The sequence below is a fragment of the Silurus aristotelis genome (assembly GCF_946808225.1).
Source record: "Silurus aristotelis genome assembly, chromosome: 5".
Taxonomy (NCBI): Eukaryota; Metazoa; Chordata; class Actinopteri; order Siluriformes; family Siluridae; genus Silurus; species Silurus aristotelis.
In genome coordinates this window covers 24,913,394-24,938,252 of record NC_139578.1, presented here as the reverse complement: position 1 = coordinate 24,938,252, position 24,859 = coordinate 24,913,394, and the positions used below count along the sequence as shown (strand labels likewise).

At 36.1% G+C, this 24,859-nt stretch overlaps 1 protein-coding gene across 2 annotated transcripts; it reads right to left on the bottom strand.

The window, feature by feature from the left end:
- Positions 1-902: 902 nt before the first annotated feature.
- vax2 (ventral anterior homeobox 2) lies at positions 903-23,763 on the bottom strand. 2 transcript variants are annotated; one of them, XR_014533848.1, is made up of 5 exons: positions 22,886-23,763; positions 20,695-20,882; positions 11,500-11,736; positions 6,976-7,079; positions 903-1,012 (listed from the first exon to the last, which is right to left on the bottom strand). XR_014533848.1 is itself a non-coding variant. In XM_083542921.1 (3 exons), the coding sequence occupies exons 1-3, from the start codon at positions 23,124-23,126 to the stop codon at positions 11,242-11,244; spliced, it is 924 nt and encodes a 307-aa protein (XP_083399047.1). In that variant the 5' UTR covers positions 23,127-23,763; the 3' UTR covers positions 8,649-11,241. The 2 variants fall into 2 exon arrangements, 1 of the variants encoding a protein (XP_083399047.1); XM_083542921.1 differs by lacking the exons at positions 903-1,012; positions 6,976-7,079 and having other exon boundaries at positions 8,649-11,736.
- Between the last annotated feature and the right edge of the window lie 1,096 nt (positions 23,764-24,859).

The following is a 24,859-nucleotide window of genomic DNA, read 5'->3' as shown; positions in this document are numbered from 1 at the left end:
TTTGGTACAGTAGCCTTTGTTTGCAATTACAGAGGTCAAACGTTTCCTGTAGTTTTTCACCAGGTTTGCACACACTGCAGGAGGGATTTTGGCCCACTCCTCCACACAGATCTTCTCTAGATCAGTCAGTTTTCTGGCCTGTCGCTGAGAAACACAGAGTTTGAGCTCCCTCCAAAGATTCTCTATTGGGTTTAGGTCTGGAGACTGGCTAGGCCATGCCAGAACCTTGATATGCTTCTTACAGAGCCACTCCTTGGTTATACAAACTTGGGGTCCAGCAAATGTTCTTTAAAATAACAGCTTAATACTTGGAGCTAAAAGGAACTAGCTATTATAGCTATTTATGCTAAATATTTATATTGCACAATGTTTCTAAATTCTTAAATTAAAAATGAAGCTTTTATTTGAAGTGGTTCCTGACTGCATTAAAGCTGTTGTTTCATGAAAATAATGGCTTTGGGGAGAATAAATGCTTGGAAATGTAGTGTTGCTGAGCTATTGTAATCCTTTATTGAGAATTTATTTAAAGTGCTCTCAGGTTTGATTTTGAAGAGAATTTTAATTAACATGTCATTGCACCAAAAAAAAAAAAAAAAAAAAAAAAAAAACAGCACTGAGCAGAGCCAAAGATTGTTAACTAGAACTAGATGGTGAACAGATCCATATAGATATTAAAATACACAAATCATATTATAAATTACAAGGAGAACATTAAAATATGAGCAAGCCGGTGATGACTGTGGCAAGAGGGAACCCCATCCTCATCTGGGTTGCACCGAATGTCCATTTATTACAGAAAAAACAATGTTGCAGGGTACAGTTATGGTTATCAAAGCAAATTGTAGTCCTGAGTCAGTGTAGCAGACTTTATATTAACTACAGTCTAAATCCATCCTCAAAGCTCCCGTTCTTACTCCGGAATTTCATGGAACCACCGAAGGCGTTGATGAGAAACCATCCCCAGCTGCACAGAGTGGCCTCCATTAGAAAAGAACACTATCCAGAGGCAGGCCTGGACAAAGTGGAAAGATCCGAGGAGGGAAGAGGGGCAGGAACAGTGGTCACTGGAACCCCAGGAACATGTTTAACTCGACCGAAAGAGAGAAAGAGAGAGAGAGAGAGAGAGAGAGAGAGAGAGAGAGAGAGAGAGAGAGAGAGAGAGAGAGAGAGAGAGAGAGAGAGAGAAGAGGGGTGACAGGAAGAGAGTGATATGGATTATTATGTGCCCTTATTGTTTTTTGAAAGTTGAGGACACTGTGCAGTTGGGGACTCAGGCAAGACTCGCTATGGCAGCATAACTAAAAGTGAGAACCAGAAGGTAACACAAACATTAGGGATCTCTGGTATGAGTGAACATGTGAGAGTGAGGGGATGACAACATAAAAATATCCCAGTTCATTGAACACTCTATATCCATGATTCCTCCAGATCTGCTCTTTTATCTAAGAAAAATCTACTGATAAAAGACTTGACTAACACTGAGCGTCCAATCAGCGTCTGGTTCCCAAACACTGATTGGAAGGCTGTTCCATCACTGTGGGGCTTTATAAGAGAAAGATCTGCCCCTTGCTGTAGTCTTCAATATTTGAGGTACCAACAAATAGTCTGCACCTTTTGATTTAAATAGCCGTGGAAGATCATACTGGTACAGAAGTTCACTTAGATACTGCCGCGTGAAACCGTTAAGTGCTATATTTGTCAGTAGTAGTATTTTATAATCAATGCAGGATTTAATTGGGAGCCAGTGTAGACTGATCAAAACAGGGGAGATGTGGTCATATTTTCTAGATCTAGTGAGGACTCTTGCTGCTGCATTCTGAACTAACTGGAGCTTATTTATGCACTTACTCGCACACCCAGACAGTAAAGCATTATAGTAGTCTTATCTAGATGTAACAAAATCATGAACTAGTTTTTCTGCATCCTGTAACCACATCATATTTAACATTTTAGCAATATTTCAATGGTGAAAGAAAGCAATCCTGGTGATATTATTCACATGCGCCTCAAAGAAAAGATTAGGGTCAATAATCACACTTTTTTTGACTGCTGTACACATTCAGATAGAAACACCATCCAGAGAGGCTACGTAATGGGAAAGTTTACTTCTAGCTGCATGTGGTCCTAGTAATCTAATCTGCCCAGGGGCTTCAAAATCAGTACTGCTGGCCTTTTCACCCTAGTCTCTGTTAGAAATAAATCTGTGTCTTTACCCAAACAAATTTTAAATTCGCCCCACAGGGCCAGCTAGCTGACCCAGGATAGCGTCAGCATTTTTCCATCCTCTGATTGGTTGGTCAGAGGGAAACTGTTACAGCCAAGTTAGACTAGCAAAACACATCTGTAGCGCTCTGCACACATAAGTACATCTGAGTTAGATATTTAAAAATTAATTTTCAAGAAAAGCTAGACGTCGTGAGGGGAGGTCGGCCAACCCTGAAGTTAGTTAGCTTGTCTCAGCCCAGGAAAGGGTTTATTCATCACTTCCAGACCAGTGAATACGAGCGTATTTTTATGTTTTTATCATAATATTAGACAAATATTGATTCTGAACTGCTCCCGATGATGTATGTGGCACATTTGCAGTTGTAGTGTTGAGATTTGCGGTTGTCTTAACTGGGTTTCTTGCTTTAGTAAAATGGTATTCACCCTCCATATGTGAAATGCCTCTCTCTTTCTGTACAAAACACTGATGCACTGAAACACTGAAGGAAAACACTGGTGCTTGCCTACAAGGCCAAAAATGCGCACGCATCATCTTACCTCAGAGAACTCATCACACCTTGCACTGCACCACACTGTCTGTGATCCATCTACATCTGCTAAATGGCGGAAATATAAAATGTAAATGTAAAGCCACGTGTTTTTATATTGCGTATTTGTAATGTATTGATGGTTTCTATAATTGTGATGTGATAGTGGTGGTATTAAGAGGTGGATTAAGTCGGGTAAATCCTCACTGAAGGCCCAGGTACAAAATGCACAGCCTGCCACTGATTTTATATATATATATATATATATATATATATATATATATATATATATATATATATATATATATATATATATATATACATACACACACACCATAATTTCCGGACTATTAAGCGCACCCAAATATAGGACGCACCCACTGAATTTGACAAAGATTTTTATTTTGAACATAAATAAGTCGCACCTGTCTATAAGTCTACATTAAAACTAATTAACTTTGAACAGGCTTTAACAAAAGACAGTGTCTGTTACACGGCTTGTATCTAAACAGTAGCCTACCAAGAAAGTCATTGTTCACTGTCTTCCTCCTTCCTTTCACAACAATTTCTCTCGGGAGTTTATCTTTTGGCATCGTCATGCGTTTAAAAATCACCATCGGTGAAGCTTTCTCCCGATGCCGTGCAGCTCAGAACACAGGTGAAGTGTGTTTTCATGCGCGGTTGTTTTCAGCGTGAATGATTCGCCATTTCTGTAGACACTCCGACTGAGCGGCAGGTCAAAAGTCATAGGGACATCATCTATATTTATGATGTGGTGCGTCCCGATTCAGTGGGAGCGCGATTTAATATAAAGAATTTCATTGGTTCACCTGAACCGGTTCGGCAATTTCATTGGTGTAATGTTATGGGGCTCAGTTTTTTGGCTTAAAGTTTGTGAAACCGAGAAAAACCCAGGACAAATCCATAAATTCACCGCTTCATTGTTTAAGCCGCGGGGTTCAAAATGTGGGGAAAAAAGTAGCGGCAGGTCAAACTTCATAGGAACATCATATATATATATATATTGTTTAAAAAATGTCATCTTTTCAAACATTGATGATTACAAATGTTAATACTACTCAACTACAGTGAGGAAAATAAGTATTTGAACACCCTGCTATTTTGCAAGTTCTTCCACTTAGAAATCATGGAGGGGTCTGAAATTGTCATCGTAGGTGCATGTCCACTGTGAGAGACATAATCTAAAAAAAAAAATCCAGAAATCACAATGTATGATTTTTTAACTATTTATTTGTATGATACAGCTGCAAATAAGTATTTGAACACCTGTCTATCAGCTAGAATTCTGACCCTTAAAGACCTGTTAGTCTGCCTTTAAAATGTCCACCTCCACTACATTTATTATCCTAAATTAGATGCACCTGTTTGAGGTCGTTAGCTGCATAAAGACACCTGTCCACCCCATACAATCAGTAAGAATCCAACTACTAACATGGCCAAGACCAAAGAGCTGTCCAAAGACACTAGAGACAAAATTGTACACCTCCACAAGGCTGGAAAGGGCTACGGGGAAATTGCCAAGCAGCTTGGTGAAAAAAGGTCCACTGTTGGAGCAATCATTAGAAAATGGAAGAAGCTAAACATGACTGTCAATCTCCCTCGGACTGGGGCTCCATGCAAGATCTCACCTCGTGGGGTCTTAATGATCCTAAGGAAGGTGAGAAATCAGCCCAGAACTACACGGGAGGAGCTGGTCAATGACCTGAAAAGAGCTGGGACCACCGTTTCCAAGGTTACTGTTGGTAATACACTAAGACGTCATGGTTTGAAATCATGCATGGCACGGAAGGTTCCCCTGCTTAAACCAGCACATGTCCAGGCACGTCTTAAGTTTGCAAATGACCATTTGGATGATCCAGAGGAGTCATGGGAGAAAGTCATGTGGTCAGATGAGACCAAAAAATAACTTTTGGGTCATAATTCCACTAAACGTGTTTGGAGGAAGAAGAATGATGAGTACCATCCCAAGAACACTATCCATACTGTGAAGCATGGGGGTGGTAGCATCATGCTTTGGGGGTGTTTTTCTGCACATGGGACAGGGTGAATGCACTGTATTAAGGAGAGGATGACCGGGGCCATGTATTGCGAGATTTTGGGGAACAACCTCCTTCCCTCAGTTAGAGCATTGAAGATGGGTCGAGGCTGGGTCTTCCAACATGACAATGACCCGAAGCACACAGCCAGGATAACCAAGGAGTGGCTCTGTAAGAAGCATATCAAGGTTCTGGTGTGGCCTAGCCAGTCTCCAGACCTAAACCCAATAGAGAATCTTTGGAGGGAGCTCAAACTCTGTGTTTCTCAGCGACAGGCCAGAAACCTGACTGATCTAGAGAAGATCTGTGTGGAGGAGTGGGCCAAAATCCCTCCTGCAGTGTGTGCAAACCTGGTGAAAAACTACAGGAAACGTTTGACCTCTGTAATTGCAAACAAAGGCTACTGTACCAAATATTAACATTGACTTTCTCACGTGTTCAAATACTTATTTGCAGCTGTATCATACAAATAAATAGTTTAAAAATCATATATTGTGATTTCGGGATTTATTTTTTTAGATTATGTCTCTCACAGTGGACATGCACCTACGATGACAATTTCAGACCCCTCCATGATTTCTAAGTGGGAGAACTTGCAAAATAGCAGAGTGTTCAAATACTTATTTTCCTCACTGTACATTAATATCAAAAAATCTTTTGGGAATTTTCCCCCTAACTGTATCGAAACTGAACTGAAGCATGACTTAAAAACCAAGGTACATACTAAATCATGAATTTTCTGTACTGTTGCACCTCTGATGTATACAAACTTTTTATCATTTTAATTTAGAATTTTTTCTTTATTCTAGTATAGAACTGTTTTTTCTGATTTTAACGCTACAAAAATATGAAAACAAGGGAAATACACTTCTTAGCTTTGTCTGTGCCTTTTCCTTTGAAGTAACAAAGCATGTTTTTGTCACATCATTCCTCATTCCTCTGTACAAACATAGTGAAAGGGTACTGAATGGTAAACCAATAAAAGAGAGAGTGGAGGGCCTTGTAATGCTCTGTAAAGACACTTTCTACTGTGTTACATGTGCTTTGCCATAGAACTAAAAAACTATGCTGTTAAACAATTATCTGCATTAATTCAAATCTTTATACTAGTTATTACTTTTTATTGATATATTTTATTACATTTGAAATACCAAATTTTTTAATTAGTTAATTGCTATGACAAAATTGAGATGTAAGTGATACTTTTCTACTAACTCTCCTTTTCTTGCGCGTCTTTCCTTCTTTTGTAGGTATTTCAAGAGGCCTCATTACTTCTCTCCCTAGGAATGTCGAATTGTTCCTTAATAGCCAAGTCAGCAGATTGTGTGAATCATGTCAAAACAAGCAGGCTTAATCGCGCCCTGGCTGAGAAAAGTGGACCATGCTAGGAAGCCGATCAACCCTAGGGGTCAGCCTTCAATTAGTCCCCAAGGGGGCCAAATTTGAACTCAGCCCTCCTCTGGCTCATGTACCTCTCAGACTTCCCCCTTGTCCTTTCTGTCTCTTTTGCACTAATCCTGTTGGCCTCACAGCTGATCCAATTCCTCTCCCTATTCTGGCTGCCCCAGTGCATGATCTATGGCCCAATGCACCTCACAGTGGGTCACATGATTCATGCAGGTGTGGAGGGGACCCCCGGCCCCATCACCCCCCCAATTACTGACCCTAATTAGTGAAGAGGCCTCCTGCAGGGTCACTGAACAGAGACTGGGGAGAGCGGACGGATGAAGAAAAGAGAAAGAGGAAAAAAGAAAGGGAGGGAAGCGGTACAGTGATGCGTGGTAAAAGCAGTGGAAGCCAGAACCAGACCTAACAGAACAGGCTTAACACTGATTACTTTAACCCAAACAAGCAAAAAGAGAAAATGGGGGATAAAAAAGCTTCTACCTCTCAAATTTTTATGGAATTTCTCCATTATATATATAGTCTAATTTTTCCCTTGCCTTAAGTATGAATGTTTACTAAATCTGTTTATTTACATTAAATAATTATACTATAACACGTATACAAAAACCTATACATTTTTGTTCAGTAATTCATTTCAGATTGACATATGCTTGTTGAAGAATCCCAGCATTTTGTCTTGTAATTTCTTAAGTTTATCTTGTATAACGTAACGTGTACAACATTACACAGAGCATGTATTAAATAAAGGTATTACCCACCTTTATTTGTGGCACAGCTGTCGGGTCCTGCACCCCTATCTTCAGCTGCTCCACACAAATCACCAGGCCACCCATTTAGTGCTTACTCTCCCCAGCCATCCACTCTGTTGAAGAAAAGATGCCAATCATTTTAATTGGCACCCTGGAGTTGATTGTCTCAGCAAGCTTCAGAAAGAGAGTGCAGCTCCAAGAGGAAGGAGGGCACCAAGCCATGTGGTTAAACATATTGTTGGCATTTAGGCCTGCACTTTTTTGAATAACCCAGTCGCCCTCAGTAAACATAAAAGAATTGTATGTTTTCAGAAAATGGCTATGTATACTATCTACAGGCAAGGCCATGTTACATTATTCATTCGCTTCAATACACTTATTCCATAAACTTTTCTCTATTGCTGCTATTGAGTCTCATTTTCCTTGGAACTCATTTTTTTTTTTTTTTTTATTGTACTGTTATTGTTATATGTTTCTTTTCATGAGACAACTTCTTATTCTTAATGTTATATAATTTACTATTTCTTTCACACCTGACAGATCGTGTAAAAAGAGTTTGTCAGTGTTAGAATTTGTAATAAATTGTGATTTTAGGGTTTCTGGGTTAAACATAATTGTATGCTTTACTTATTCAACACACACACACACACACACACACACACACACACACACACACCCCTTATCAAAAACTAATTTTATTGCTGACTACAAGGAAGAAAATAGATTTGGTATTTATTTTCTTAAAAATACCAAATATTCATTAATAGTGAATAATTCTATAGAGGACTGGAGATTGATCATGAACATATGGGAATACATGATAAGTGCTGGTGTTCACTGTTAAATTCTGTGCTAGTCAGAAATTATGAATTAAAATTATTTTGCTGGAGAATCACTCTGAAACCACTCTCCCTTTCAGCAAAACCTTAAACCGCTCGGCTGTGTTCCTGAGCTGTACAATTACTCAGTTGTAAGACATTTTTGGTTAAAATCATTCACTTGAATACAATATTTAAAAATATATATATAAATAACTGATGTATGATGAACTTCTGTATGTTAAATGTAAAGAAGTATTAAAAAAAAAAACGTAGTCAGAAAATAATTACATAGACATATATTTATATTCATATGAATAAAAATACATATTATACAATATTTTGGCTTTTATAGCCCGAGCATCAAAATTGCTCTTTCACCAAACACACAAAAACCCTTACTTCTTTTAAATAAGTGCAAACTGTTAATGTGACAAACAATTTTAAAGCATTTTATAATGGGCTTTTTTCCCCCCATATTTTTTTTTTTTACTGTAAGATGACACAATACCAACATGAAAATACTGTGCAAAGACTCATATGGTATATTTACATATGGTTTATGTTAACAGTTTTTCAAATTTGTTTGAAAAAATGTTGGTCACTTATGATTTAACATGATTTTATTTACTGTCAAGAAATGGTTTATGGCTTTTATGAGACCAAAAATACTTATTCACACAATCTCCTATCTCAAACATAAAACCAGAAAGAGTTTACATTACAATCAAAAGAGTGTGGAAAGTTATTTTTTATATTATATTTATATATATATATATATATATATATATATATATATATATATATATATATATATATATATATATATATATATATATATATAGACCTCTCTTGTACCCCATTACTTTGTTCTTCCACCATACCAAAGATTTCACAGTGTATTATTTTTTTTAAAGATATATTAAAAGGAATTAGTAGATGGTTACATTGTATAGGTTTAGGTGAGGAATTTAGCACTTTGCCACTAGTGTCACTAGTTTTAAGCACATAATGCTCCTCTCTCTTCCACATACACTTACTCACAACAAACACATGACAATACAAACAGCGAAAACTGATTAATATACAATTACTATTCTGCTTAAAATGCAATACGTCGTGGTATTTAAGTTTCAAATTGACAATCCTTTGCTTGGTAAAAAAAGATCTAATTCAGTAAGACAATTTTGGTCAATATAATCTCGAAACCTCAAAGAGAGTTGCAAGCCAAGAAAAAAAAGAGCAGTACAAATTTGCATTGTTTGTGGAGGCATAAAAAATGAACACAGGATTTAATACAGTTTATGTAAAACCAAAGAAAAAGGGAAAACTGCTAAAGAAAATCTCAAAACTTGGAAACTGCATTAATCATCAAACATAAGATTCAGTAAATTATTAATACTGATTAATGAAAACACTGACCCACAATTGTATTAACTAATACTGTGCATATATGAGATTACAATTTCAAAAGGGCAGTAGCCTCAATAGATTTACCTCATTTACCAGAGTAATAGGGTTTTAAACAAAGGCTCCTGTCTTAGTACCCTAAACAAGTTATAACATTCTAAAGGGAAGTCCAGTAAAGAGAAAAGGTCAACAAACACTGAGTCAGTGTTTAAATTAAAAGGAACAATAAAGAAATAGTCTACTGTGGCCATGACAGTTTCTATAGCTCATCGTTGCAATAGTATGACCATGAGCTTTTTGAAATAGAACAGAAAAACATTGATTTCTGCCAGCTGTATACCGTTGAAGCCTGCAGCCCAATGAGGCATTGAATGTTCCTGACACTCAAAGATTTCTGATTTCCTAATCTCAGCAAAAGCTCTGGCTTACCAGCCACACAAAATAGGGGAACATGCGACACCTTATACCAAAAGTATTCGGATACTACTTCATTTTAGCCTTGAGTGCACCGAAAAATGTTAAGAGGTAAACATATATGAAAATAAAGTGCTTAGAATTCTCAGAAATGAATGAGTCGCTGCCTAAGGCCTTAAAACTTCGAAAAAATATATGGAACTATTGGCAAATAGTTTGATGACTCTTCCTGAGGTTCATTCCACTGTTTTATCAGTCACTATGACAATCAGAGTCGTGATGAAATTTCCAGGTTTAAAAAACAATCAAAACGGTGTGTAAACATCTAAAAAAAAAAAAAAAAAATTTTAAAAACAGTTCCAAATTACATTGGAGTTACTGCAAAACAAACACCAGGGCTCTCTTTTACTTCCACTAATTTAAGAAAACTGAAGATGACATCCCAAAAAAGATAATTAACAGACAGCTAACAGTTACAATTTTATCCACCAAATTGTACTAACAATGAAGCTAAACAATGCTACTCCATGTGTTTTCTTAAAAAACAGTTATTGTTTAAGGCCATGTGCATACTCAAATAAAATTATTTATATCCTATGCATGTCCAATTAATAAATTATCACTGCACATTATACAATAATGAACAACAAAGACATGTAACTTGCAGTCTGATTTACAATCAGAAGTCCTAAGTAGCCCCATGGAGTTGCCCACAACATGTTGCTAATGAGAAGTATGGGAAATAACACTGATGAGACAGTTGTCCTTGCAGTATATAAGATTCCTCACAATCATTTGTGTTCATCTGCTTCCCCATGCTGTTAACAAACATACAGAACTTGACATCTAATTTAAAACTTTCCAATTATATTTAATAAAATATTGTATGCTTGAGTGACACACTTTGTTTAAATATATAAAATGGGGAAAATAATAATTTATATTAGAAACCAAAACACTTTGGCATAATTAGTGTGTATGTTTTTTCTTACAAACCCATGCTTACATGCACATTTTAAAGTAAAACATACATTGATGATACTTGAACTTACCCCTAATTACAATACCAATTAAGAGCAGCATAAAGAGTACAAGAAGGTCTAAATATAGTGATATGATCATTCATTTTGTCTTTTTTTTTAACAACCATTTGGATACAATATCTGTTATAAAGCAGTATTTGCCTTTTGCAATTATTACATTATCCAAGTTTAATTTTTTCCATTACAAAGACTAAGCCCGAGGTTGTAATTCACACACACATACAAAGAGACAGAGAGAGAGAGAGAGAGAGAGAGAGAGAGAGAGAGAGAGAGAGAGAGAGAGAGAGAGAGAGAGAGAGAACACCAAGCATCTGTAAACAAGACACCACTTATACACAGAGGTGGTAAGTTCAATTTAGCAGATTTTTACTTTTTTTTATTTCCTTAGTGTGGCAAATAAGGATCAGCCCAGCTTGGCAATTTAAGACTGAAAAAAATAAAATAAATGGAGGTGAAAGTTCACCATATTTTGCAAATAAACTCCTTCCTCTATAGCCTTCACCGTAGCTAAAAAAAAAAAAAAAAGACAGCAGATTGCACCCTTTGGTAATTGTGGGGCATTTCAGTGGTCCAGAAAGTGATTAAATTATTTAGGAAACAGTCTTCTTCGAACTTAAGTCCCCATCTTTCCTCTCTGTCCTTGTATAGGGCTCAAAAGCTGATGATCCACACCCATAGCTAGACGTGAGTTCGTGATGAGCACCACTCATCAGTGGCATAGTGAAAAGGGATGGGGGTGCTACTCCAAGCCTCGGTGAGGGTGGTGTAGCACCAAGAGAGGACAAAGATAGGCCAAACGCACCACCACCACTAGCCATAATTGCTGGAGAAGCGACTGTGCTGCTTACCCCAGGAGAGGATGAGGATACCGATGGGTTTCCCAGGAGTGAGCCATTGGCAGCATGCGGTGGTGCCAGCAGTGAGTTGGGAGGAGGTGCAGGCACTGATAGCAAGCGTCCCTGTTCAAGCAGACGCAGGATGTTACATGTGGCCAGTGACTCAGAGGTGGACGAAGCGCGCTTGTCTGAGTCCTTGGTCTGATCCTTCTTCTGCTTGGTACGACGGTTCTGGAACCAGACTTTCACCTGGGGAATACATAAATAGCGATTGAACTCAAATTAATAATGGAGGAAATATAAATGGTAGAATTCCTGAATACAACCCTAGTCTTTTATGGTCACCCTGCATAAAATATGTGTTTACAGCATTATTCACAACAGTTCCACACTAATTTTAAATCTGAAATACAGATTCCTTAGAATTTATTACACTTAATTCCTTACACAAAATGAACTGAGCCTCATTTGGCCAAAGGGTACTCCCAGTGACAATTTGTATGTGTTTGAATGGCACGTACAAGACAGGAACTTCAGCAGAATGGCTAAAATACTTCTTTATATTACTATATACTACTTATTTTGTATCACCCTATTGAATCAGACTTAAAGTAAATTTAGAAGAGGAGGAGCCAGGGCAGTTATTATATGTTGAATTTGCTATCAATAGTACTATATATTCTGGAGAAATAAAAAATAAGAATTGTGAATCAAGCAATGTTAAACAACTCTAATCTATAGAGCCAAGAAGTGCAGATTTCACCAGTTAAAAAAAAATGCCTCAAAACACAATTAATATGGGATATAAGTAAGTATGTCTCTTAAAGGAAACACACACACACACACACACACACACACACACACACACACACACACACACACACACACACACACACACACATATATGATTAGATATTTAACATTTTTAGAAAAGCCTGCATTTACAATGAAGAGTCCAGTAAGTTCAGTAAACCCCTTTGTGCAGAATAAGAAGCACGGTGGGGATCCACAGAAAAACAAGTAGGCAGGAGAAGTGAGATCATGGCCTCAGCTTGGCCATTAGTGCCTAGATAATGAGATTGCTAGAGATCTCACAAGCATGCTGCTGCCACAGTCTGAATCTTAACACAAACATGTTTATATTCAATATTTTGCTTAGAATCTTAAGATGAGGTCTGTAAAACTAACCACAGACTCTTTACTCAGTTTTGTTACATACTATGTCCATGACAAATTAAAAACAAGTATTAGTCCTGCTCAATAACTCTGTCTGGAAACTCCCTCTGCTTAGCAGTCATCTCTAGAAGACTTTGAATTGGGTGAAACTTAGCCCGCATTTGATATCATGGAGCCACACATAAGAGAAAGCATCAGGAAAATGGTGATAGAGAGAGCAAATCTCTTTCTTCGTACATCTACACTATTGGAATGAAATCCTTTTTAATGAGATCCAGGGTTCAGTGCTGGGGCAGAGATTACAAACGTGAGATCTGCATGACCTGGATTTCCTCTATCACCAGAAATACTCTATTATGTGTATTTCAATCTCCTGAAGTGTGACTAGCTACAAACTACACAATGCTGCAGTTCAAGAAACACAACTGCAGCTCAGATTTTAAACATAGGAACTGTATTAAAAGATGCATAAAAAAAGAATACATACTAAAACCTAAACAGTAAATACTATAATAAAGTAAAACTAAATTCAAACTTTTAGAGCATAAAACACATATATATAGAACATATATGTGATTCAAAATTAAGCACAGAATGTACAGATATGGACAATCGATCTTTTACAATGAAGAATGAAAAGCCACACATTCAGCTGACTGTTCTGTGACCCTGTATAGAGTCCCCTTAACACCTTATTGTGGTGTGAAACAAGATGACACATTTTGGTTTTATGATGACTGCTGACAGCACCCATGTACACATTTTATCACCAATATTATAATACGTTATAAGAGGTCCCCTGGTGGTCTAGTGGTTAAGATGCAGCGCTGCGACCCGGGTTCGATTCCCGGTCAGGGAACCATCCCCAGCCACTCTCAGTGCCGGTCCCAAGCCCGGATAAATTGGGGAGGGTTGCGTTAGGAAGGGCATCCAGCGTAAAACATGTGCCAAATCAAACGTGCGGAGGATCCGCTGTGGCGACCCCTAACGGGAGAAGCCGAAAAGAAAGTTTTTATTATAATACGTTATAAGAATTATCTGACCAGCGACAGTGAATCCACCATTCAGGATTTTTTCTAAATTTTGCTCTAAAGGAAGAACAATATCCTATTCCTAATATTCCAACTGTTTCACCTGTCTGAATGATGATTGTCACTTTAAAATGCTCAGAGAAGAACATAATTCAACACTAATTGGTGTGATTTCATGAAGTGCCTGATTTTAAAATCCTCTCCCCTTTTCACACTTACACATAAGATATTCATACATTTCTATATTAATCGTGTGTCAGGGAAATTATCCAAGTATCAGAGACTTGCCTAAGGCTGTGCATCCTTACCACATGTTCTTTCTCCTGCCCTGCTCAACTTCTCAACCTGATCATACTCTGATCCTTAGCCCCAGTCCCTGGTATTACTGAGAGGCATGTTCAAGCAGGTTCAGCCAAGGGTCAACCCTGTCTTAATGAAGGGTTGGTAGATATGGCTGGATAAGCTGCCTAAATGCACAAACACTTGAACTATTATTAGGGCCGTGCCCCCACACTTATTGATATGGCTTGACTATTCAGCCCTGTGGACTGAGGTGTTGATGTTTAGATAAAAATATTAGGATTACTGTGAATACTGTGATTTATAAGATGTTTTTTATGTAAGACATGAATATGTTTCGGACATGCTACGTGAGCTACAGCTACAACTACACTGTGCTTTGATAATACAATCTGGCATCAAATAATAAAGCTGATATTGTACAATTAAAAGAAACATGAGAGATCATTTCATTGAAAGGTATTATATAGGTAGGTTATATGAAGGTATATATAGATGCAAATCTAATTCAAATTCTTAATCTAAAATTAGCGTTCAGTTCAGCTTTTCTGTTTTGAACTGAATATCAATTTCTAAACATACACCTTTTTTATTTATCTAAAATGAATATTTACAACTTCACACTACACATTAGACATAACAGTCACTAAATCACAACTGCCAAATGTGGTTATGGTGCACCCTTAAAGCAGGTGAAGATTAAAGTCTTTGTAGACTGCCAATCCAGGGATTTTATTTCAAAGAACTCCTGTTGTCACCATAGATCGTTTTCTGTTGAGCTGCCACCAGTCTATAAAATTGGGCCAAGCCAAATTAACAACATAGTGATCTGCAGACAATACTAAGACAGTATAATACACAAGTTTATAAAGTACAAAGAGAGGTCAGTGAGCTGATCCTGTTTTGCCTGATCGGCGTCTATCCTGTAAAACACATTCTGGGACATTCCGCTGGTGAATGTATCTTTTGGATTAGCAGGTTTCTGTTCTGCCTGATCCAATCAGGTAATGGAATTACACCCTGCCTAGAGAGTGACACGACAGGCCTGTACACATGTACTGTGCGAGCACTTTTACTCTGATCCAAAACACGTTTCTTGAACGTGTGCAAAAGACTGGGCCAAATACAAACACCATGCATTCAAGACACTTAAATCTTTAATTAAATAAAGCTCACAAATTTGTGATTAGCAATTAAATAGAACAATACATTTAAGAAAATAACAATATAAAATGGAAACAACTTGATGAATATCTGGTGCTTATGGGTATGAATAATCAACCACACAGTAGGGATGTAACAAATATGAATACATAACTCATAATGAACACTGTCTTTTTAAAATAACTGCAAACACAGATACATAAAAGGAACACAAAAGGGGCACACTTCTTTATTTTATTTGTGTGTGTGTGTGTGTGTGTGTGTGTGTGTGTGTGTGTGTGTGTGTGTGTGTGTGTGTGTGTGTGTGTGTGTGTGTGTGTGTGTGTGTGTGTGTGTGTGTGTGTGTGTGTGTGTGTGTGTGTCCAAATGGTTCATCCCAGGATTGGGATCCATATATGGGTGAAAGGTATGTAGCTTTATATGGGTGGTTTGGAGAAGGATGATCTGCTGTGGCGACCCCTAACAGGAGCAGCCAAAAGAAGTCCTTAATAATTAAAATTTACATTTTATTGTTTGTATATTTTATAACAATTAAAAAGGTGTTTGTTATCCAAACATTTGCTTTAAGAATCAGACAACTGTCCGGCATCACCCTCTAAGCCAATGTGGTTTATCCTTGTATCTTACTAAGCTTTATCAACTCATCTATAGCTCTTTCTTCACTTCTGAATTACTTTGAATTCTAACTACATTGCACACTATCATCTTTCTATTTTGTTTTATTTTTGTGTCTAAATTACTAGCTGGGCTCTCTGTTTCTTTCCAGACATTACAGCTATATTAGATACTGTCTGGAGTAAATACAGTGAACAATAGCACACAGCACCGCCATTCATTCACTCACCAGTTAATTGACGTGTGTGGCAAGAGTCTGAGACATGACAAAACGTAACATTTGCTTCTGTACATGCAGCATACCACAACCTGATAACTTTTTATAATATTCACAATTATGATTTTATGCCAGCAAAATGCTCTCTTTAGCATCATAAACACGTGTTTCTTTTAATTGATTGCCCATCTCTATACGCAGCCCGTAGTTATCTTTAACCTTAAGAACAACCAGGAACTGCAGAAGACATTCCGTATAAAAATCACACAACCATGTAGCAATAAACTGTTGAGTGATTCTTTTGAAAAGCATTGCAGTATAATACAAACAAGTTATGCGCTGTGCATTTGCCTTGAGCATTTTATTCTAAAGCCATCAGCAGTTTAAAGTTTAAACCTAGTTTCTGTGTAGTATTTTTATGTAAAGATGTTATGTAAAGCAGCAAATATAAGATTTATCCTGCATCTACATTTCAGGGCAGTTAATTTTATGAAATTGATTAATAGACATGCAAAAGACTAGTGTCAGCCAGTGCAGCTGGACATAAATACAAAGCAAAGGCCAAGATTTCTTAAATGATCCAAAATAACGGTTTAAGATTTATGCACATGATATTTTTAAAATATTGTCAAATGTCAAGCATCGGTATACAGCATAATGTCAGGAAGTAGCAGCTAAAGGCAAATTATATAATAATAAAAAAAAAAGATTGATTATCATCTAAATATTTCAGTAGAGCTGGTCAAAGGTTTTGCAGAACCAAATCTGTGTGGAAGGTGGCTTCCTATTGCCTGTTTCTATTTTCTTATTAATTAAACTAATTTAATCCATCCAACAACATTGGATGGACTTTTTTTTTTTATGTGCGATATAACTATATAATAAGTGCAGCCCAATTAGTATCAGCATAAAAAAAGCTAAATAAAATTTCTCCAGCATAAAAAGAACTTCCTATAATTTAATAACACCTACACTACTATAATACTATAATAAATGTGCATGTGAAAGGCAGCACGGCCCATTGCTAAATATGATAAAAAAAATGTATATGATTAAAATGATTTATGCGCAATGTCCTTTGTATCAATATATCCCAAATAGAGCACTGCTGCATGTTGTTCCACTGGAGCGGGGAGCCACCTGCTGGGGGTGGCAACCCAGGCGCATACCCAGGTTCTAGAGCAGTAACACAGGGTATGTTTGTTTAAGACATATATGTCTGCTGTACAAAAACCTGCTTGGGTGGATGAATGGATTCAACAAATAGAGTTCTTATTTTATCTTGATCAGTACAAACTTAGAAATACCTTACACGGATTCAGGTTAAATATTTGCTTTTTGACGTCAAAAGGATATGCAATTAAACAAACAACCTAGCTAAATTGCCGCTTTTTTTCCCGATGCAATATGATACTGATGTCTAATAACAAAATTATGTTGCTGAACATAAAATTACCAATTTACTGTGGTACCCTAATATGAGATTTATATTTAATATGTTTTTTCTTTCTTGAGTTTTATAAAATTGTATCAATGTCAAACTCATTGCGCAATTTTAAAATTTGGACAACTGAATAGACGTTTAAAAAAATATGTTGCAATAAGCCTCTATTCATAAAATTTGATAATCGGTGGGCAATAACAGGGCAAAGCCTAGAAAACGCTCATAGACACCTGTTAAATATCGTAGAAAGTCGCGATAAAGTTTTGTTTGGTCTATCGCTAGAGTATAGGGGAAAGGAAAATACATTAGTAATGGATTAACTGGTGTGGCAAGTGAAGTATTTGCTTAAGATCTTAAATCAAACAAACGAAACTTTTCGTTTCGAGTCGAAGAATGAAAATGTGACACATCCAAATCCCGTTTTTTTTAAGAAATAAAGATGATTGCTGCAGAGAAAGTTCATTCCACGCAATTATTACGTTTTTTTTAATATTTATATTAATTGTATTGGGTCATATATATAAACCATTCTAAACAAAAAAGTGTAAACACTAGGCAACTGATATTTTACTATGCTTGGAAGAGTGCTATAAATAGTATACATAAAAAATGAAGGAAAAAAAAAACGTACACAGGGTTTTTAAGCAAAGCTGAACATCTAGATAATAAAACGCAAAAATTTAACCGATGTCAAACGTTCTTCAGGATTTGTTTAAATGAAAGTAAAAATGTGACTTTTTCGAATATATTTAGTGGAAATGGTTTGCACTGATGATTAAAAATAGAGTTACGAACATTTTACCAAATTATTATTAGTTTTATGATTTTTATTATTACATTGCCTTATGTGGAGATATTTTTCTTAAATGGTTTCTTAATTCTATTATTCTCTTTTAGAAGACAACATTTTTCTTTATTTTGGGTCATTTGTTTTTGTGTGTTTTTTTTGTAGGTTGCTTTGCTTGTTTTTGTAACTTGATTGTTTTATTTGAATACAATGTATTGTCCACTAAAAAATAGTTTAAGTTGTTTTCAAGTATTTAATTTAACAAAACATTAATTTTACGTGTTTTGTAAATATTAACACTAGTTAGACTATTTCATAAACGTATTAAGTGATCATCAATGGTAATATTGGCATTATCAAAAGATTTTTATACATACGTACACATTAATCCTATTTTTATAATACAAACCATTTGATACGTTAAACTTAACTATAAACTTATTCATTTTATGTACGTTTTTATTCAAATGACGTCATTTTGAATTAAAGGTTACATGTTATTCATTTTAATATCACGTCACATAAAAGCTGTTTGAGTAAGCGATACGTTTTCTTTTTAATCAGCAACGTTTCAGCACCTAGGACAGCGGCACTCGCAATTAACGCACGAAACGGTAACGAACAAATATGGCACTTAAAGTGTAATTCATTTATAAAACTATGTATTAAGAGGTTTGACATAAATTGCCCTTTTTCAGCCTTAATAAACTTGGTTAATTTGTTTGTTTGACGTCAGTCTTTAACAGCGCCACCAGGTGGTGCTTATTTGTGCAAAAGTAAAAAAGTAAAAAAACCTAATACTACGTTTATCACAATCGATTCTTCTAAGCGTCTCTGACATAACACATAAAATGTTCTGTCCGTCATTTACACCAATCATTCTCCTAATATTAGTCCGTCTCGATTTTAATACGTTATTTAGGACGTTGTTTTGAAGTTACTTTCAATTAGTCTGTGTAGGCGGAGTTAAATAACAGCAGTTTTGTTGTTTGTTGTAAACACTTATTTGTTGTTATAAAACCCAGTGTCATAGTTCCTATTTGTATTTAATAGCTCTACATATTCCACTTTACATCTCAAAGCTGTATAGAAATGTAAAAAAAAAAGAGAGGTTTGACCTAATGGAGTAGGGGCGTGAACTGCGCCCGTTTAACAGACGGCGCTTTGCGTGCGTGCGTGCGTGTGTGTGCGTGTGTGTCTTTTGTTGATACAATGCTAATTGTCCCGTCTGCAAATTACAAGTATTGAGTATTGTGAAATGCCAATACCACTCAATGCCGCATTTCCGAGCACTTTTTTACATCAAGCAACTCGTTCATTCTTTCACTTTTCGTCTTGCACGTATAGCTAAGTAGAAAATTGTACGTAGCTAAATTTTGAAAAATCTATAAACAGTAAAATACTATTTTCAATCTAACATTTTTACACGTATAGTGTCTGCTTCTTTAATGCATAGAATATAACAGTATCTTAGGCTGTGTCTTTAAATATTAGATGTTTTATTACACTTTTTAGAGTGTTTAGTTTTATTCAACTTTTACATTATATTATATATTCCATGTTATCTACTATATATTAAGTTCGTTCATGCACGTGTTTCTGTTTAATGAGTTCAGCATATTAAACATATCAAAACATATTGTACTTAAAAACCTCTGGCCTTAATTTAATATCTAAATATCAAAGAATAAATTTTCCTGTGTATAATGCGACTTAATTTATTCATCAATTCAAAATCAGTGGGCATATCGAAACTAGAGCTAATACTAAATAAATAGGTTGCAATTTACTTCACCAGATTCATGCAAGGGAACATTCAACGGGGAAATGTGACTTCTCCTATTCCAATTTCACTGGGTAAGAAAAAAAATCATAAATGGTCTCTTTAGAAATGTAGACAAAAAGCATTTGCCAGTTGCATCAATATAACATATGATACATAAGCGCGCAAGGTATAATAGGTACAAATTACAGCAAGCAAACAAACAAATAAATAAACAAACAAAAAGTTACCACAGGGGCGAATTGAATTGGGTGCAACCTCATTAGTCATTAAGGCTGCATTATGTTTTTTTTGTTTTGTTTTTTGTCTGTGGTCTTTTTCATGCAAAAGACATTTTAATTCACTGTTTAAATACTACTAATGCTGCTGTTGCTACAATTTCTTCTTCTTCTTCTTCTTCTTCTAATTATTATTATTATTATTATTATTATTATTATTATTATTATTATTATTATTATTAGAAAAAAATAAAAATAGTGAACAAAAACAACAACAAACACAAAGCCGGAAACGCAGTTCTATAGTGTTTTCAAATAATTCCTTTATATCCGTTAATTTCATTTCATATAATTTTATAAACAAACAACAGACTAATGACGTTTGATTTTTGTAGTTAATATAGCCTGTTTAGATTTATTAAAAAAAAAAAAAAAGAAAAAAAAAAAGAAGTCCGCTTTGTTTCTGTCCTACCTGAGTTTCGGAGAGGTTCAGCTGGCGGGCGAGGTCTGTTCGCTCGCGCCCCACCACATACTGACAGCGCTGGAACTCCAGCTCAAGACGGTAGAGCTGCTCGGCGGTGAAAGAGGTGCGCGTGCGCTTCGGCCGGTCCAAGTCTAAACCCTTCGGCAAAACAATCTCACGAATAGTGCCTTTAGCATCTACGGAGTCAAAACACATTTACAGAAAATAGGTAATGTGTATGCTTTGTTTTTCTGAATAGCCCCAATATTATTATTATTTTTTATATATGTCCAGAGAGGAAAATAGAGGAACTGCAAAAGTTAAACCACCTCGGATAATAATAATAATAATAATAATAATAATAATAATAATATAATAAATATAATAATATAATAAATATAATAATAATATTATTATTATTACGTGTACACGCATCTCAAAATCACATCTTAAATATAAAAAAAAAAAAAAAACATAAAGGCTTCTTATAAAGCTTATACTTTCGTGTTTTGTTGTTCTTCTTCTTTTGTTGTATATGTCTTCAGCTTTTTATTTCGCGGTGCCCATCAACTTCAGAACACAATAATAATAATAATAATAATAATAATAATAATAATAATAATAATAATAATAATAATATCACCTAAACTGTCAATATAGTATTTATCACATATTACACTATACAGTTTTATATTTAAATCATATAAGATTTTAAACAAAATGCAAAATGTAAACATATGCAAACATGTATATTTACATAAATACACAATGCCCCCAAAAAATATTAATAATAAACCAAAACCAATAACCTAAAGGAAACGGCATTGTGATGCTTGCGGGCGGAAAACCCCACATCTTTTAACTGTTTCCCTGGTAACCACAACTAAATAAGCATTGATACTTATTTTCAGATCAAAGCAACTTCCATCGTCTGGTGACACGTTCCGCATTGAGAGAATATTTTATTTGGGCATTTCAGACACCTAAAATTTTTATCCTTGCATTAACAGTGGACCTGCTGACCTTTATGTGACCCTGGCTCTCACGCGCTCGATCAGCAGCTTTAGAGAGAGTGAGTGAGTGAGTGAGAGACAGAGAGAGAGAGAGAGAGAGAGAGAGAGAGAGAGAGAGAGAGAGAGAGAGAGAGAGAGAAATTGGGAAATGCGGCCATAAAGTTTCATATTTTATAAGGCATTAGACCCAAAAGCTTCTACTTTCCACAGCATTAAGTATAAATTAGCGACCACCCAATCCAGTCGTTCGATCTCTGCTGACATTATCGCCATTTAGCCCATCATATATAATATTACAAATAACAAAAATAATAATAAAAACTATCTGGCTTAAATACCAGTATAAAATCTTTGTATCAAAACTTTTCATTTAATCAGTCAGTCATCATTCAGTCAGTATTGTATATTCTGAGATTTATAATGGGATGACAAAACAGTTATAACCAAATAAGGTGGAAAACGCAATCCAACGTTTTAGGATTAGCATTTCGCATAGAAAAATCACCTTTTTAAAAAAAAAATTTAACATTTGAAATAAAACGTATTTCTAAAAATAAAATTAATATAACTGATTGTTCCTGGTAATAAAAGGCTATGATACGGTGAATAAAAAAATGCTATTATACTCCAATATTGAAGAAAAAAGAAAAAAATTATAATTATTATAAAAATAAAAGAAAAAACAGTGTTGTGCGGGATGCCTTTTTAATCAGATATTTATGTCAAATGTAGGGAACCATATCATAATATAAATAATAAAATAATATGAATAGGGCACGGTTTGTTATGTTCATGTCCTAAAATCGTTTCTTTTTAAAAAGTGAAATGAAAAAATATACAAAATATATATAATAGATGCAGTTTTAGCAAGTACACGGCTCAATATCGTTTTATACCACAATATTTCATTATATTCGCATTTTTTATTTTGCAATAGTCTTGTGCCCTCAGAAAGCAGGCTAGTTAACAAACAATCAGCCTGCTAATACTGTACTGCTGAAAATTGTGTTAGCAAAATAAACACCGTGATAAAGATTTTTATCACACCGTGATAAAGTATTATCAGTGGCATTGCAATATTTCTAGATTAGGCGATTCCTCCAACTAGTCACCATACGGTCGAATGATCATTATTTTGATGTTTAATTTTCACTGGTTGCTGCAGTGTCAGTAACACAGACCCTCACCTCGTACTAAAATCCTGCGGCAGTAGTCAGGGTCCACTCCTAAGAGTTTGTCGTGTCCGTCCTCGCTGGAGGAGCTTGGCGTGGACGCAGATGTTCCAGCATGAGCGTCGCCGGAACTGCGGCTTCCTACTTCCGCCAGAGTTTTAGTGTCTCCACCGCGCTCGCGGCGCAGCGAATTGGGTCCACAGTGGTTTCGGTCCTCGGCGACTCCATCGCCCATACTCTTGGCTTGGTCAAACATGTATCAGAGATGCAATAGATCTTTCTAGAATACAGTTAATTTAGCGTGAACCAAGTAATCTCGACTTTCACTCTCCTGCACTACTTGGTTTAAAATGGGGGAAAACCGTCCCCGATACACATCCAATCAGATTCCACTCACAGGAAGACTTGACCTACCGGATCCGTTCGGCATGTTCAGCGTAGGCCAGCCTTCGTGCACTTAAATGTGGATAAGGAGTGAGGGTAGGAAGGAGGAAGTCTTAAGAAAACACTAATAGACCTTCAGCTCTAGGGCAGCATTCAGCCCTTTAAAAAGTGCATAGCTTGGTGTATCTATGTAGAGAGTGGTCTAGGTCTGAGAGGAGCCACTGGGTCTGGCAGGTGCTTCACTGCTAAACCACAAAATGAACAGACGGAGTGCAGACAGCAGTGGTAAATTCCCTCAAAACACATGCAAAATGACACCTCGATGTCGTCTGTGTTCCAGTTCATTTGCCCTATTCACCTCTCTCAGCAGTGATGGGGTTGTTCACAGAGTAACCTCTTCGATGCGAATATTTCTTATTCTAGGTTATATCACTTTTTGCTTGTAATTAACCGAATAGAATAGCTTGTAAAATAACATCAGTTTGCTCGTATCCATCTGCCTGCATGCAGACGATTTGGATCTACGAGACAGGATACATTTTTAAATTGACCATGAGCCGCTACGCAACTTCCTGTCTGTGCATGAACGAGCAGTTGATTGGTAAACAAAGTGTAGTAGGAGCACGTTTTGAAGAAGAGGGAGGAGTAAAGGCGATGGAGATTACCGGTGTTAGCGAGAGGGGAAACCCGGATTAAGCGTTTTGTATAATCCTGTGTCTTTGTGAGATGGTTGTACCAAGATGTTCTGAAAGACTCACAGTTGCATAAGCCTTTTTTGAACGCGTGCAATACGTTTTTAATCATCCATTTGTTAAAACATATCCATCTCTGCCTGATGTTGCAGTATTTGTACCTAAAGTGGCCTTTGGAATGTGAACTATCTTTATTTCCATTCGCAAACTCTAGCAAAATAAATAGTTTGAAAAGATTTGCAATGGAGATCGGACATAAGATATTTACTGTAACAAATGTTACATATTTAAAATCATATAATACATTGGATAATAATTATATTTTTTTCAAATGTCTCTGATATTATTCATTAAGTATAACTGATAACTGATATATAGGTCTACACAACCACAGATATAAAAGTGTTATACCAAGTGGGGAGAAAATATCATACCAGTTCAAAATTCCAACTCCTTCATGCGCCATAAGAGGCTGAGCGCAATGGCATAATTACAGTTTTCCCACTTTGAGCGGTGTTTACCACTGAGCACAGAATTGGCTTATTATTCAATTCAGTTGCTGTGCACAGATTAAATTGTGAATGTAATGAATGGAGCTGTCAGTCAGAAAGCCACAGAGGACTTCCATCAAAGTGACAACACAGTCAAGAGAGGTCTAATTGGCTTCAACTACTCCAACTGGTTCACACAATCAATCTCTCTTTTCTCTCTATCTCTCTTATCAATGCCATGAACCAACTGACATTCATTGTATACAAATTAGTAAAGTAGTTTATAGGCAGGAGTATTTTTTTCTGGTTTATGCAGCCTACTATATACATTACTACTTTGCCATTCAACTACATAGTCTGTCACATTTCTTGTATAGCGCCCACATGGACCCTTAGCAGAAATGTATGTGTAGTATATCTTG